Source organism: Vombatus ursinus, unplaced genomic scaffold, assembly GCF_900497805.2.
Source record: "Vombatus ursinus unplaced genomic scaffold, bare-nosed wombat genome assembly UNPS02014959.1, whole genome shotgun sequence".
NCBI classification, from domain to species: domain Eukaryota; kingdom Metazoa; phylum Chordata; class Mammalia; order Diprotodontia; family Vombatidae; genus Vombatus; species Vombatus ursinus.
In genome coordinates, this window is record NW_020954737.1 from 14771848 (window position 1) to 14788582 (window position 16735).

The following is a 16735-nucleotide window of genomic DNA, read 5'->3' on the forward strand; positions in this document are numbered from 1 at the left end:
ACAGTCCCTGGTGGCTTCCAAGGTTCTCATAGTGAGATTCTGACAACTCTGAGGATTCTGACTATGGTGAGTCTTTCTTGGGGAATCCTTCATTCTTACTGCTTCTAGTCATAGAGCCTTATAATTTACAAGTGTCTGTGGCCTATCTCTGATTGATCTGAGAAGCTACCAGCTTTTTTGCCTATATTAGCCCAATCTTGGTTGCTGTTCCCTGTTTCTATAACCTGTGGGCTACTGGCTGATTTTTTTGTGCAGTTTGGAGGTGGAAGAAGTCACATATTATATTTTCTCATTGTATTTCATGATCATTATTTAGTCTAGTACATATTTCAGAGTTTTGTAGAAGCAGGGAGGGAATAGTAAGGAAGCTCAACAATTGCATCCATTTAGCAGCCATATTGTCCAGAAGTCCCACAGTTTTTTAAAGTATTAGGAACTTCATTTTAGATTTGTCATATCTTTGTTTATTCTTCACCCTATTTCTGCTTTTTCTTTGTTTATATGTAATACTCTTTTCATAATGCACTCATATTTTTTTGCCATCATTTCTTTTCCCCAAAGCACAGCTATTTCATTCAGAAATTTAACCAAAAATACTGTGATTATTTTTATTACCCTATGAAAACTCTTAAATGAAAACCTAATTAATCATAGAAGAAAAATATGTATTACCCTAAATACTCAACTTTGCAGGATCTCCCTACAACCTAATTCTAAAGGATTTTTGAAGTGTATATCTTAAAACATGAATTCTTTTAGGTCTTTATAGTTCTTAACTATAGTTATATGTCTTTTACTTTCTTAATTACCTACCTTTTACTTTCAAACGTAATGCCTAAGTTTGTTAGGAAACTGATTCTGAGATTGAGGTCTATTAAAATATATACATACATACATTTATATGTGTATGTATATGGGTATATATATATATATATGTATACACACATATACACACAGAGAGGAGAGAGGGGAGAGAGACAGAGACAGAGAGATATAATGGAGACACTATGCAATGTGTTTAGATATTTTGTAACTGCTTTGAATCTGCTAACTACAAGGTGAATAGGAGTCTTTCCATTGTCTGTAGTAGCTAAAATTGAGGGAAGGGGGTCTCAAAAAGTTTCAGTTAGTCTATCGTATTATCTTCTGCTGCCCTCTCTTTTTGGATCTCTTCCCTGATGGAGTCTGGTAAGAGACAGTGCTTTAAGGGAAGAGACCTGCACTTTCTCCCTCTAAGGCTAAGTGGTCCCATGAAAACTGCTCTCAATCTTTTTGCCTTTCTAATGTTCCTTTATATTCTAGGTGAATAGATTGTGAGTGTCTAAAGGTAAGAAGAATGAACTTCTGGACTCCTGCTGTCCCAACATCACAATGTCAAGTTTTGCAGCTGGCAGAGCATCAATTGCTCAAGAAGGAAGAAGTGACCATCAGGAGTAACCATTGCGACCCAGTCTAGCAGAAGCAGAGACAAGGACTCATCTAGCAATCATGTCATACCTAGACAGGAACTTGGTGGGACCAATGTTATGTAGAAATTATGCTAAATATGAGACCACTATCCTCAGGGACTAAGGTGGTACAAGGGTGAGTGTGCCTCTGAGAATGCATGAGGGAATGTTTGTACTTTTTTAATGCTATATCATCAAAGCAAATACCCCTCTGAAATCTAATGAATGTTAAGTGGTTAAGTAGAATGGGATGCTTGTCACAGGTTCCTAACAGTGGAGAATATGAACAGTAGGTTATTGATAATATTAGATAAAAGACAGCTCCAAAACTTTCACAGTACCCTTGGGTATGGGGAGTGCATCTAACTGCTTATGTTAAAATAGGGAGTTATGATATGAGTCCTTTTTGATCCCTATCATCATGGGAGAGTTGGGACTCTTAGAAGGAATCCAATTAAACAAGGCTGGGGAGTGGTTCTGTTGTTGATTGTCAATTTTCCAGAAAAGAAATGGAAAGAAGGTAGAGGAATACACTGTGGGGGGGGGGGGTGGAGACGAATAGGAAGATTAGGGAAATTTATTTCACATAATAAAGGGTGCACAAGTAGACATCTATACAAGAAGAGGGGATGAGGTGGGTCACTGGCTAACATTTGATCCTTTCTCTCATCTGAACTGGTCAAAGGAAAGAAGAATATATACAGACATACACATACAGAGATTTGGATAAAGGAATACATTTTATTCAACAGGAAAATAGGAAAAGGAGAGAAGTGGGGGGTGGGGGAGAGGGAAAATTAGACAGAGGGACAATTTAGGGAGGGATTAGTCCTAAGAAAAACAAACTCTTAAGGATGTACAAAAATATTTACAGCTCTTTTTGAAGTGGAAGGAATGGAAAGCTGAGGGATTATCTGAGGGATCAATTGCAGAATAGATGAACATTCTGGTATATAAATGTGATGGAATACTATCGTGCTGAATTCTTATCAGCATAAGGACCAATCAGGACTCCAGAGGACTAATGATAAAACATGGTCCCTACCTCCTGATGCAGAGGTGAAAGACTCAGAATGAAGAATAAGACCATCTTGGGGTGGGGGGGGTGTAGGGTAGATATGGTTAATGTGGAAATTTGTTTTGGCTAACTATTTATTTTTATAATGCATTTTGTTTTTCTCATGTTTCTAACTGTGGTGGGGCCAATTTGGGTGGGAGAGTGAAAAGGCAGATCTTGGCTGATTAAAACAAATTATAAAAAACTTTTTTTAAACCACTAGAAGAATGGACAAGACTCACACAGATTGAAAAATCTTGGATGTGTTGTGATCTGAAGAGTGAGTACCCAATTAGTGAGATCATAGATCCATGGAAGTATCAAAATTTCCTGAAAACATTTCCTTTAATAGTTTACTTATACTTGTGTTCAGTGGTATGCTTTCTACTATAGATTTGGTCACCTTACTTGAAAGTAAGCTTCATTGGTTTGAAGTTCCCAGGTTCTGCCCCTTCTTATGAATATTTGTCATAGCTATTTGTAGTTATGCCACCCTTACAAAATGTCATATTTATGAATGGACATAATTGTTAACCCATTGGCTATTTGCAATAACAGGTCAAAGTTAAATAGGTCATAATTTTGTTCAAAAGTTCCACAATTTCTACTAAAACTTTCAGATATTCAATCCCGTAATATAACCACTTTAAATTTGTGACTCTGGTTTGGAAGATTGTATCCATTTACTGTTCTTTGATTTAGTTCCTCCAATCTCTCCATTTAAAAGGATAATTTGGGAATGGGAATTTTTCTAGATTCCCCATCAAAGCCTTACAAAATCAAGTGTGTGGTCACTACACTGGACATTTTTTGCTTAAATTGCAATTCTTTGTCATAGGGGAGGTTGCAACGTAGATGGAAGGGAGTGGCTTACTTCAAAATGAATGACAAAATTTACCCTTAAAATTTAATTTTGAAAATAAAATCACCAGTAAAAGATTTTAAGAGATTGAATTCACTTTATCTCCTTTTATACCATGATTGATCAAGGGTGTCCACTGATTATTTAGCCAGTTCTCTACTTTTGGTCTTTTGGGTTTTTTGTTTGTTTGTTTTTGGTCTAGGTCTGTTATTTCACCTGTCAAATGAAAATCAAAGCATTCAAACTTATTGGTTGTGAGTATGGAGTGGGACATGACCATCCCCAAGTATCTATCTGGTAGATCAAGGAACTCCTTACTACAAGTCCAATAAACTTTCTACTCTACAGGATGTCCCAAAGTCTTAGTGCAGTTTCCTGTTTTAATTTTTTTTAGCTTTTTATTTTTTCCAATTACATGTAATAATAGTTTTCAACATTCATTTTTATAAGATTTTGAGTTCCAAATTTCTCTCCCTCTCTCTTACCTCCCCCTTCCCCAAGACAGCAAGCAATCTGATATAGGTTATACATGTGCAATCATGTTAAACATATTTCCACCTTAGGTATGTCATAAAAGAAGAAACAGAACAAATGGGAAAAAACATGAAAACAAAAAAAATTTAAAGTGAAAATAATATACTTCAATCTGTATTCAGCCTCCATGGTTCTTTCTCTGAATGTGGATATCATTTTCCATTTTGAATCATTGTATCACCAAGAAGAGCTAAGTCTATTACAATAGATCATTGCATAATATTGCTGTTACTGTGTACAATGTTCTCCTGGTTCTACTCACTTTTCTCAGCATCAGTTCATGTAAGTCTTTCCAGGTTTTTCTGAAATCATCCTGCTTGTCACTTCTTTCAGCACTAGTATTGTTACATTCATATGCCACAACTCAGACAGCCATTCCCCAGTTGATGGGCATTCCCTTAATTTCCAATTCTTTGTCACCACAAAAAGAATTGGTACAAATATTTTTGTACATGTAGGTACTTTTTCCTTTTTTATAATATCTTTGGGATACAGACCTAGTAGTGGTATGCACAGTTTGATGCCCTTTGGGCATAGTACCAAATTACTGTCCAGAATGGTTGGCTCAGTTCACAACTCCACCAACAATGTATCAGTGCCTCAATTTTCCCACATCTTCTCCAACTTTTATCATTTTCCTTTTTTGTCATATTAGCCAATCTGATAGGTGTGATGTGATACCTCAGAATTGTTTTGCATTTCTCTAATAAACAGTGATTTAGAGCATTTTTTATATGACTATAGATAGCTTTGTTTTTTTTCATCTGGAAACTGCCTGTCCATATCCTTTGACCATTTATCAATTGGGGAATGACTTGTATTCTTATAAATTTGACTCAGTTCTCTATATATTTGAGAAATGAAGCCTTTATCAGAAACACTTGCTGTAAAATTGTTTCCCAGCTTTCTGCTTTCCTTATAATCTTGGTTGCATTGCTTTTGTTTGTGTAAAACCTTTTTAATTTAATGTAATCAAAATTATACATTTTGCACTTCATTATGTTCTCTATCTCTTGTTTGGTCATGAATTCTTCCCTTTTCCATAGATATGATAGATAAACTATTCCTTGCTCTACTAATTTGCTTATGGTATCACCCTTCATGTGTAAATCATGTAGCCATTTTGACCTTATCTTGGCAGGTGTGAGATGTTGATCCATGCCTAGTTTCTGCCATATTACTTTCCAGTTTTTCCCAGCAGTTTTTGTCAAATAGTGAGTTCCTATCTCAGAAGCTGGAGACTTTGGGTCTTAGTGCAGTTTCAGGCAATGTCGCCACACGTTAACATTTTGATATGGCATTCTAAGGTTACATCCTTACTTGCTGTGGCTTTTTTTGTTCTGAATTATATAATTTTTTTTCTAAATTATATAATTATCTCAATGTTCAACTTCACTTTGAATATGCGGCATTAGTCACTTCACTTCTCTCTCAGTTTCCTCATCTGCAAAGTGTTTTGAGACCTTACAAGACATATAAAGACCTATAAACCTCACAAGGCATAAAGGAAAGGGCCCTGAGGGCGCTTCAAAGAACCTATGCTGGGATCCCTATTTTATTTTACTATCTGTGTGACGTTGAACAAGTCCCAATATCTGTGAATCTCGATGTCGTCATTTGTACAACGAAGGGGTTGCACGAGGTTCCTGACAGGTCCAAACAGAAGAAAAGTTTTCTCTTAAAAGAACATGAAAAACACTCCATTAATTCTCATCCTCTAGAGGGCCCTCACTCCGCGTGCAAAGACCTTGCCCCGCCCAGGCGGAGGGCTTACACGAGGGTAATCCCCCCTGCGCGCATGCGCCAACTTCTGAACACCGCCCCTTCCCTCCGTCTCAATCCCCCCCAACTAAGATTAATGTCTGTTTCCCATAAGCCGATTCGTTAGAAGGCTCCCCTTTCTTTTTCTTTTCTTTATCAAGGCTCCTTCCCGGAGCCACGGCCGCGCCTGTAGCGGTGTGCACCTCTCCCTCGCCAGCCTCTCCACTAGTGACAGGTATTGGTAGAGGCGGAGGGAGGCCGCCGTCGAAAGTGCCGACGCCATCCCTGGCCTTAACCCCAACCCGGTGGGGAGGATCAAGATGGCGTGTCTGCTGGAGACCCCAATCCGCATGAGCGTCCTTTCGGTGAGTGACCCGCGGCGGCCGCCCAGGGTGGGGGTGGAGGGGGGGCCGCTCCGCTGCCTCCCGCGCGCGGCCGCGTTCTCCAATGACTCCCGTGCTTCCCGTTGGGTCCCCCGGGGGGCCGCCCTCCCTCCTCAGCCGGCCGGGCTCTGGGGAGGTGTCTGGGGAGCGCTCGCTCCGGGGATTGGGAGTCGGAGCTGAGCCTCTGGCGGCGCGGCTCTACGGGGCCCCGGAACCCCCGGCGCCACCTGTCCCGGGCTGCCTTGGGGATCTGTCCGTCCCGGACCTGGCCGCGGCCGGGACTGGTGGCTCTTCTCCCCGCCGGGAGCGTGGGGCAGCCCCCTCCCCCCGGCTCCCCGCGGAGCTCCGGGGAGGCTGGAAAGGAGGAGCGGAGCTAGGGCAGCCTGCCGGGCTCGGGGCTCCGGGCCGGGGACCCCTCGACTTTGAAGGGGGCCAAGCCTGGGTGCGGGGCACGTGTGGAGTCTCTTGCTGCTGAGGTTGGGGTGAAAGGGGGGGTCCTCATGCTGCAAGTCCCGTAAAAGTGTGTGTGGTCTGACCTCCTTCATCTGGAGCTGTCCATGGGGTCATTGCTCCGGCTTGAGCCGCCCGGGGTTTCTGTCTGGGCTTAGTGGCGGGTAACGACAGATCAACTCCTTGGAAGGAGTTAAAAGAGTAAAAAGAGGGTGACCAGACGTTCACGAGCGTGGGGAAAGGGCACCCCTGTAAGTTTGGCCCTCCAGCGCTTGGAGGGCTGTCACTTAAAAGGGGGAGGATGCCAATCGGTTTTGCTGGAGAGAGGTCGGAACTAGGACCAATGGTGGAAATTTTACAGCCCTTACAATTGGAGCTGTCCAAAAGTAGTTAGATAGAGGACTGGAGAAGCAGCGAGCTTATTAAGGTAGCTGGAAATGTTCAGGCAGACACTGGATGGCCGCTTAACTGTGAGAAGTGTTTTTTAGAGGGGATTTCTACTTGGGGTGGGGAGTTGGAGCAGATAACTTTTTTTTGGACCCCAAAGACCCTTCCATTTCTTTATTCCAATGCTTTTCTTTTGGGTTTTGAGATTCTACCTGAGCAGATTACTCTGACTGTGGTTTTAAGTTAATTACATCCCTTTCCTTCAGCATACACCGTATTTTGGGAGAACACCTCAGGACTAGAGAAATAGGACCTTTTTTTTTTATCTACTCTAAATATAGCATAGTACATTAACAATACAAATATTACAGTTTTAAATAAAAGTTTACCCAGAACTGTCCATGATACTGTCCTAAGTCCATGATACTGTCCTAAGTCAATCTTAATAAATTTTATGTACTTCAGTGTGTCTTATTTATCAAACTCAATACAAAGGTCTAAGAACGTGTGTTCTCACCATAATCAGACTAGGCCATTGTTCTATCTCTGACAGTGACACCAAAGAGTAGTTTTTGGAGTATAATGGTAGTTTTCTTTTAACAACCACATGCTTAAAGATTCAGCAGTTCAATAAATATTTATTAAGCAACTACTGTAAGCATGGCACTGTGCTAGAGGTTAGGGAATTATAGAGTCTGGTTTTGGCATGGCCTCTATCCCAGTGCAGTTTATGGTCCATTAGGGTACTATGAACATTTCTAACTTTTAAATAAACTTTTTTAGTGCTATCAACCATCCATCTCTCTAAATTTCAAGTATTTACCTGCGGTGAAAAGTAATTTTTTAAATTTTGTCCTGAAGCCACCTTCTTCAGTCTTCAGGGGCTGCCTCCTAATTCATGTTGTGATAATTATTGTTGAATAGGGCAAACTGAATGTTTAGCTCTTATCTCGTGAAGTGCAGTGTGTTGGTTGGGGTTGCCACAATTTGAGATATGGTTTCACAGTTCTGTAGGTCCAGAACTTTATCTCACCCAGAGTTGATTGGTATCTGAGATAACTTGCTTATACTGTCCAAACAGAGGGATGATTTGATCCAGAATACCAGTTTATTAAATTTGCTGATACATTCTTTTAAGTGACTGAAAGTTTCATGTACACTCTTCTGGTGACCTCTTTTCTAGTATTGAGGTAGCTGGGAAACCAAATTGGTGATCAGAAGGTAGATTGACAAGCATTGCATCAGAGAGAAAGTTGAATTTGGAGTAAAAGTCCTGGCTCTGCTACTTGCTGGCTGTTTGATTTTGGACAAGTTAACTAACTCTCTGGGCTTCAGTTTCCTTATCTGAAAAATGAGGAGATTTGATTAGATAAACTTTGAGGCTCTTTCCAATCCTAAAACTCAGGATTCTATTAATGAGAGTTAAATTATCATGATCATGATCAGCCTAGCTAGGATTTATTTAGTGCCTTAGGCTTTGCAAAATGCTTCAGAAGTATTGTATGATTTGATCTTCCCAACAATACTGTGAGATGCTATTGTTATCTCCATTTTAGAGATGTGGACACTGAGCCAAACAGGTTAAATGACTTGCTCAGGGTCACACTAGTAAATGTCTAAGGTCACATTCCAACTTTATTCTTACTCCAAGCTTGGTGTTCTATCCATTATTTCACCTAGCTAAAAGAAGTTAAATATTTCATTCAACCTAAAGATTCCCCTATACTTTCTCTTTCAGAGAATTTATCTGTTCCACTGGCTTTAATTATCACTTCTTCTACAGATGACAATTCTCTGTCCCTAGCACCTGAGGATTATCCTGAGCTTCGGTCTCACATACGCGTCTTCTTGCTGGACACATGTACTTGGGAGTTCTGCCATAGCCTCAAATTAAACATATCTACAAAGTACTGTATAAATTTAAAGATAGGAACTGGACCTGTGATTTTATTTATATAGGAAATGAAATTGTGTTCGAATGTAAATGCCTTGAAAGCAGTGATTGCTTCATTCTTTACATTTTTATCCCAAAGGTAGGTCAGCACCTTCTCTGCAACTTAGAGTCTTAGAGAATTGTCTAAAAGTACCAAAAGTTTGCATGACTTTCTTGGGGTTACATAGCTAGTAGCTGTAGACACAGGACTTGAACCCAGTCTTCCTGTTTCAAGGCCTGCTTTATCCACTATACCACTAATGCCTCTCATATAGATGTAAGTTGCTATTATTCCTGGCCTATGACCTAGTACAGCATTTATTACTTCCCACTTAGAAGAATAATACTAATAACCTCCTAACTGATGCCATTACCTCTCTGCTCTTTTGATTCTCCTGTCACTCCAAATTAATTTTATTCCCAAACAGCTTTGATCATATCACTCCTCTACTCAAAAACATATGTTGGTGGCCTTGCTCTGTGATCCAGTGGAAAGAGCACTGAACCTGGAAACATGGGACCTGAATTCAAATCCTAACTCTGCAACTTTTCTACTTGGCCTTAGGCAAATAACTTAATTCTCTGTGCCTCAGTATATTCATCATTAAAATGAGGACCTTGAACTAGATGACCTGTGTGAACCCTTTCATTTTTAGTTCTATGATCTGATGGTCAAGATGTTTCAGAATCTAGCCTCTGCTGTTCATAGAGAGAAACTATGCTTCAACTAAACTGGTTTATTCTATTTCCTGAGCTTCTGTTGCAATTTCTTACCTTCATGTTTTTGCTCACACAGAATACCCCTTCTCTTTTTTAATTAAAGAGATACTGCCCTATCTCTTTTTCTCTACTTGTACAAACCCAGTTTATCTCTCAAGATTGATCTTAATTCCTGCCTTCTCTGTGAAGTCTTTCCTAACCTAACTGTTCTTCAGTGTTCTTGCATATTGAACTTAGATAACGTTTCTTATATAACTCATTAATTTTACAATCATTTGTTGCCTTGCTATTTGTTGTTTTATGGATACATATCTTGTCTTCTCACCTTAATTATAAATTCTGTTAAGGGAGAGATTCTATCTTTTTCCTACTTGGTATCTAGTACAGTACTGATAGGTTGAACAGTGTATTCATGAACTAATCTGTTTAACTATGGAATAAACTTTTCTTTTGACTTAGAATACTTTTCTTTTCCCTAGGCAGTGTTGGAACCATACTGACAAATTCTTACTATCTAGTTTTGTTTTGTGGTTTTTTTTCTAGATGGCATGACAACTATTTCCTTTTTTCTCCTCCCAGTGCCTGTTTTTTTTTTTTTAAAAGGATGAGGATATGCTTTCTGTGTAATTTTGAATACTTTCACCTAACAGGATCAAGTGTGTCAATTGATGCAAAAAAATAATAATTTTACTTTAAAATAAACATTTCCACCCTATCTTTCTTTGCCTCATGGATAAAAAAAAAATCATGTTAATGGATGCGGTATGAACTTTCTAGGTACTCTCAAATTCTGGTCTTTCTGCTGTTATTAATGCTAGGCATTTTGTCATCCTATTTGGCTTCAGCTTTACATTTAACTGATGTGGGTTGTAACTTGACACTTAGAACTTTTTATATGAACATAAAAACTTAGTCATCCTTGTTTCTTAATAGCTAAATGTAGTAAAACCAATGGATGACATGTTATAAAGATTCAGTGAACACATTTAAGATAGTTTGGCATTACCTTACTATAAAGAACCAACTATCCAAAGTATATCAAAGGTTATGCCAAACTAAATCAATATGACTGGACTTGTTATTATTGGTCCAAGGAGAGTTGGAAGTACAGTAGCAATGTCTGTTCTTAGATGGTCTGTTTTGTTAGGCCTGTAGCACTACCTGAATTCAATGTGTTAATACTAAGTGACAGCCTTGAAGTGTGGGAGAAAGAACTAGGGAGTCTCCCTGACTTACCTGGAGACCCTGCTGGCTAAGCCCCTCATATTAAAATTTGAAGGACTCAAGTTAATGATAATACTAAGAGATTCCAGTGATACTGGACTTAATCTAGCTTTCTTCTGATTTGCCAGTAGACATGATCTACCCTAACTTCTGTAATGTTGTCCACTGATGCCACCATGACTGCAAGTTAAAGGTATAACGATATTTGTTAAAATGGTTCCTTTTCTTCTGGAAACTGTAGAACACTTGCCTTTATTGAACGTTGGTTATTCACTGTGCTCCTATGGTCCGTCTACTTATTACATATATTTCAGATAAGAGGTACACATGTATAGTCAGAAAATTTATTGAAAAAAAGATTGGCCCTTGTAATTGGTGTATTTTTTTTAAAAGACTTATTTATTTATTTGGTTTGTGGTGGGTTTTTTTTGTTGTTTTTTGTTTTGTTTTGTTTTTTGTTTTTGCTAGGCAGTGGGGTTAAGTGACTTGCCCAGGGTCACACAGCTAAGTATTAAGTGTCTGAGGTAATATTTGAACTCAGGTCCTCCTGACTCCAGGGCGGGTACTCTATCCACTGCACCACCTAGCTGCCCCCAATTGGTGTATTCTTACTGGCATATTCAGAATATAAGTTTTTCTAGTTGTAATGTCAGTTAGTGGTCTACTCCTCTTCACCTCCCTCCACATTCCATTTGTGATTCAACAAAAAGCATGTAGGAGCTAATAAGACAGGCATAATTAGCATGTTTTTCTCATTTGGAAAATGAAAATGTAATGCAAATTTTCTTTTAGCTCTGTGGTGTTTCAGGTTTTAAACACTGAAAAAATCAATGAATGTTTAGCAATAAATTACTCTTAATATATAACTTTTTTAGTATTTACTACATGATACAGAGATGTCAAATATAAATACCTTTGCTATTTGATAGATACTGAATTTAGTTCCATGCATCTGCTATTTGATAGATATTGAATTTAGTTCCTATCATATTTATAAAAATATCATGGATCAATATTTCAGGTATCTATAATTTCATTAGTATGGATATTTCTTCCATTGGCAACTCCTTTTCCCTCCAACTCTCCAACTTAGATTTTCTTAGAGAATTGCTATGGCTGACAATTCATCACCCTGTTGCCAAACTGATGCTGAGCCTCTCATAACATAGTTATGGCAACAGGTGTACAGTCTAGTGGCTAATGCTGAAAGACTACAGGGTTCATAAAACCAGCCAGAACTTGTGTTCTGCTTATATAGTCTATAAAAATTCAAGATTACATCCACAATTAGGCATTGAAGATAGAATCTATATTGGAGTAGGACTTCTAAGTGCGAAAAAACTATAGTGGTCTAAATATAGATTTCTACTTCTACCCTGAGGCTGGTTTGTTGGGTGAGGGGGGACTATAATTACACTCTTAGTAAAAAGACAATGAAACTGATGATAAAAATGAACAGAACATCTTTACCTGAATGAAAGCAATGCAAAAAACATTTTTCCCACAGTACATATGTTATATAGATATATTGAATACAGTGATTTTGTGTGTGTATGTATCTTTGTGTATTTTAGTGTGTGCCTATTTGTTTACATTCATAGAGATCTTAAATAAGAGATGTGGTTTATATGTTGGAATGTTCTCTACTTGGACCAATATAGTATAAGCTTTCCATTAATTTATAAACTATGAACACTAATTTTAAAAAAGTTCATAGGATCATAGATTTAGAACTAGAAAGCTCCTTAGAGGTTATCAGGTTCAACCCTCTGATTTTACGAATGAGGAAACTGAGGCCTATAAAGGTTAAGTGACTTGCTCAGAGTCGTATAGCTAGTAAGGCTCTAAAGTGGTATTTGAATCCATGTGTTCCTGTCTAGCACCCTCTCCATTACACTGTGCTCCCCCCAATTAATACCTTTTCTTTTTATACCGCAATTATATTCTGCTATATTCTCCATTTGCCATTGAATGTTGCCTTATAGCCAAGAAAAAGTTAACCAAAACCAGCCAATCCAGCAGCTTTATACTAACATTTATATGATATTCTGAGGGGAGAAAGGTTTGAACGCTTATTTTTTTAATTAATTAATTTATTTTTAGTTTTCAACAATCACTTCCAAAAGCTTTTGAGTTTTAATTTTCTCCCTCTCCTTTCCTGCCTCCCTCCCCAAGATGGCATGAACTCTGATGTAAGTTCTACATGTACATTCCTATTAAACATATTTTCACATTAGTCATTGAACACTTATTTTGAATTGGATTCTTAGTTCATCCATCCAACAAACATTGATTTATTTACCCATGTGTGGTGCTAGGGTAGCTAAGATCAATTAGGTCCCTGCTCTCAAGGAGCTTACGATACAGGTAGAGGTCAAGTGGAGAAGAAATGTAGACAGATAAATATAATACAAATTAAAATATAAGTATATAGGAGGAGTATGTAATACTTTGATATCATATAAAAGAAGAAATCTTTTTCAGGTTGGGAGATAATTGGGGAAGATTTTATGAAAGAGATAGCATTTGACTTGTGCCTTAAAAAATGGGTGTCGGAAATGGGATTAAGAAGAAGTCTTTTCAGGCATTTGGAATAGCTTGAACAAAGGTGCTGAAGTAGGAAAGTAAGGGATTTATTTGGGGACAGTGACGAATCTAGTTTAGAATATAGAGTAGAAAGGTAGTTTAGAACCATAGTATAGAGGACTTTGAATGCTAGATTAAGGAATTTGGTTTTTATTCTTTGCCATTTGGTCTAACAAAGACTCTTTCAAATTTCATGGAATCCTGGTGTTCGGAGTGATCTGAGTAGAGATTCTGAGAATTTTGATGTTTCTAATTTGTACCACCTTCATGTTCAAGAATTCTGAAATCACCTTGTCTGACAATAATCTATTAGCTTTTCACCTTTCCCTCTGCCTTCCCTTGCAAAACTGTACTCTTCGAATGCCCTATGACCTCTAAATCCGTGACCCCTCAATTCTCTCCCTGGCCATCTCTCCTGTACTAGCTACTCTCTCTTTTCCCCATCTTGACCCGTTGGTGAGCCAATTTAATTCTGTACTGCCTTCTCTCGGACAGTTCTATGCATCAACTGCTGAATGAAGGTGGAGAAAATCATACAAGTATTCTGATTGTCTATACCAAAAATTTATGTTATACAACCTCAACTGGGCCCTCGCTACTGCTAGGCAATTCTACTACACCTCCCTTATTAATTCACTATCCCCTCTTCATAGCAGCTCTTCCAAACCTTTTTCATCCCATCCCAAACCTTCCATGGCTCCCCCTCCTCCCACCCTTTCAATGGAGATCCTTGCCTCATATTTTACAGAAAAAAATTGAGGCTATTTGTCGTGAACTCCCTCTTCTTCCCTTTTTCTCATCTTCTGTCACTCAAGTGCCTTCTGCCACTTTCTCTTCCTTCACCCCTGGCTCATATGATAAAATAGCTTTAGTCTTTACCAAGTCTATTCTGCTTGCCCAAACCATCCCATTCCATCCCATTTCTTTCAACAGATTGCCCCCTGAATCAGGATGTTCTTTTCTTTCTTATTAGCTTTATATTTTATGTCATATGTATATTTTTATCTGTATTTGTTTTCTCCTCCATTGAAATATAAGGTCATTGAAAGTCAACATTGTTTCTTCTTTGTACTTTTATCCCCAGCACCTAGCACAGGGCCTGGCAATATGGTAGGTGCTTAATATATACTTATTGATTGATTTTGACTTCACTATCACTATCTACCTACTTCTTTCCACACTTTCTTCCCAGTGAATAAAATAAAGTCTTCTTGTAGTAAGCATAGTTAAGTAAAACAAGTTTAATTACCTACACATTGACTGTGTCTGAAAAGGCATCTCTTTCTGTACTTGTATTCCATAACCACTTTAGCAAGAGGTGGGAAACATGATTCTTCAGCTAGATGGTTAAGTGAATAGAGCATTGGACCTGTGGAGTCAGGAAGACCTGAGTTCAAATGTGGCCTAAGACATTTAGCGGCTGTGTGACCCTGGGCAAGTCACTTAACCTCTGCTTAAGTTTCCTTATCTGTAAAATAAGAATCATTATAGCATCTACCTTCCCAGAGTTTTGTGAGGATCAAATAAGATAATAATTGTAAAGTGTTTAGCACAGTGCCTGGCACATAGTAAGCACGATGTAAATGTTAGTTATTATCATTGTTAGGCTTCTAGGCTTGTGAGTAGACATTCCATTGATCAGAGTCCTTAAGTCTTTTGAAGCTGTTTTCCTCTACAGTGTTGTATAAAATGTTTCCCAGGTTCTGCTTACTTCACTACATATTAATTCATACAAATCTTACCAGATTTCTCTGAGTCCATCATATTCATAATTTTTTATGGCACAAGAATATCATATTACATTCATATACCATAATCCAGCCATTCTCCAGCTGATGTATCAACTGTTTCCAATTCTCTGCTGCAACAAAAAGTACTACTTTTCCCTCTTCCTTTGATCTCTTTAGGGGTCTGTGACCAGAGTTGTATTTGCAGATTCAAAGAATGACTTTTTAGATGTAGTTTTAAATTACTTTTCAGAATGTTTGGACCAACTCACATCCACATCAAAAATGCAGTAGTATGGTTGGTTATCCTCCCATATAGCTCTAACAAACAGTAGTTACTTTCCATCTTTTTTCATCTTTGCCATTATGATGGATGTGAGGCTGAACTTGAAGGTACTTAACTTGGATTTCATATTAGTGATTTGGAACATTTTTCATTTGGTTGTTAATAGCATGCCTTTCTTTTTGAGAACTGCCTTCATTTCATCTGATCATTTACATATTGGAGAATGGCTTTTGCTCTTAAGTATTTTATCAGTTCCTTATATGTCATGGATTGCTGACTCTTATCAAAGAAATTTCCTGTAAATATTTTAAATTCATAATTAATTATTTCTCTTTTAATTGTAATCTCATTCATTCATTCATTTTTGTAAAAGCTTTTCAATTTTATGTAATCAGAATTGTTCATTTTTTTTTTCCTTCCTGTGATTATCTCTGCCTCTTGTTGGGTCAAGAACTTCTCCCTTATCCATAGCAGAGAGTTATCTCCTTCCTTTTTCCTCTAATTTGTTTGATACAACCTTTTATATGTAGAATATTTATTTGGAGGTTATTGTGGTATGTGGCATGAGTGGTCTTTCTCTAAACCTAATTTCTGTCAGATTGCTTTGCAGTTTTGTTGAATGATGAGTCCATCCCCCAGTCCTTAGGTTCATCAAATACTATGCTACTGTGTTCAGTTGTATCTGGGTTTTGTCTACCTAATCTCTTCCATTGATCAACTTAAATATTTTTTAACCAGCACCAAATAGTTTTGATGATTATTGTGAGGTCCTCTTCCTTCCTATTTAAAAAAAAAAAAAATTCCCCTGATTTTCTTGATAGGGTGGCTTATTTTCAAAACAGCTTTAGTTTTAAACCATTTTGTCCCTCACTGTTATACTGTTCCCTCTTTCCATTTTTTTCTTTCCTATCTATTTCTTTTCTGCTTCTCCATTCTCTTTTCTTTCTGTTTTCCTTTTCTTTCTAGCTGTCTCTTTCCTGTTCCTTTAACCATAATGTGGAATTGCAATTAAAAATAGTTTTGTATTTCTTTACTTAATTTTAAAGTGGTTTGAGTTTAACGTTTTAACTCTTTAAAAAGAAATAACTAAATTGGTTATATACTGATTTTTGCTTTTATGTGTCTCTAAAGTATGAACTAAAGGTGCAACATGAGGCACATTTTCAGACCAGGCCAATGTGTGAATTTATTTTCCTTGACTATATTTGTTATAGGAGGGCTGCTTTGTAAGGAGGAGAACTGGTAGGTAGTGATAGTGATGCAAAAAAAAAATAAAAAAGAAGAAAATAAAAAATGCCAATGGGACATTAAGAAATACACATAAAAGTAGAAGTTTAGAAAAGGACGTAGGCTGAACAGTTTTGTTAATATACTTTT

At 37.8% G+C, this 16735-nt stretch overlaps 1 protein-coding gene across 4 annotated transcripts in view; it reads left to right on the forward strand.

Moving 5' to 3' along the window:
* The first annotated feature begins 5883 nt into the window (after positions 1–5883).
* The window catches only part of ARMC8 (armadillo repeat containing 8), a 129767-nt gene continuing 118915 nt past the window's right edge, over positions 5884–16735 (forward strand). For 2 of the 4 annotated variants that reach the window (XM_027845264.1, XM_027845265.1), the window contains exon 1: positions 5884–6027. In XM_027845264.1, coding sequence (XP_027701065.1) covers positions 5983–6027 — 45 coding nt within the window. In that variant the 5' untranslated portion in view covers positions 5884–5982. The remainder of the gene's footprint in view (positions 6028–16735) is intronic. The other 2 variants (XM_027845262.1, XM_027845263.1) reach the window with 2 other exon arrangements.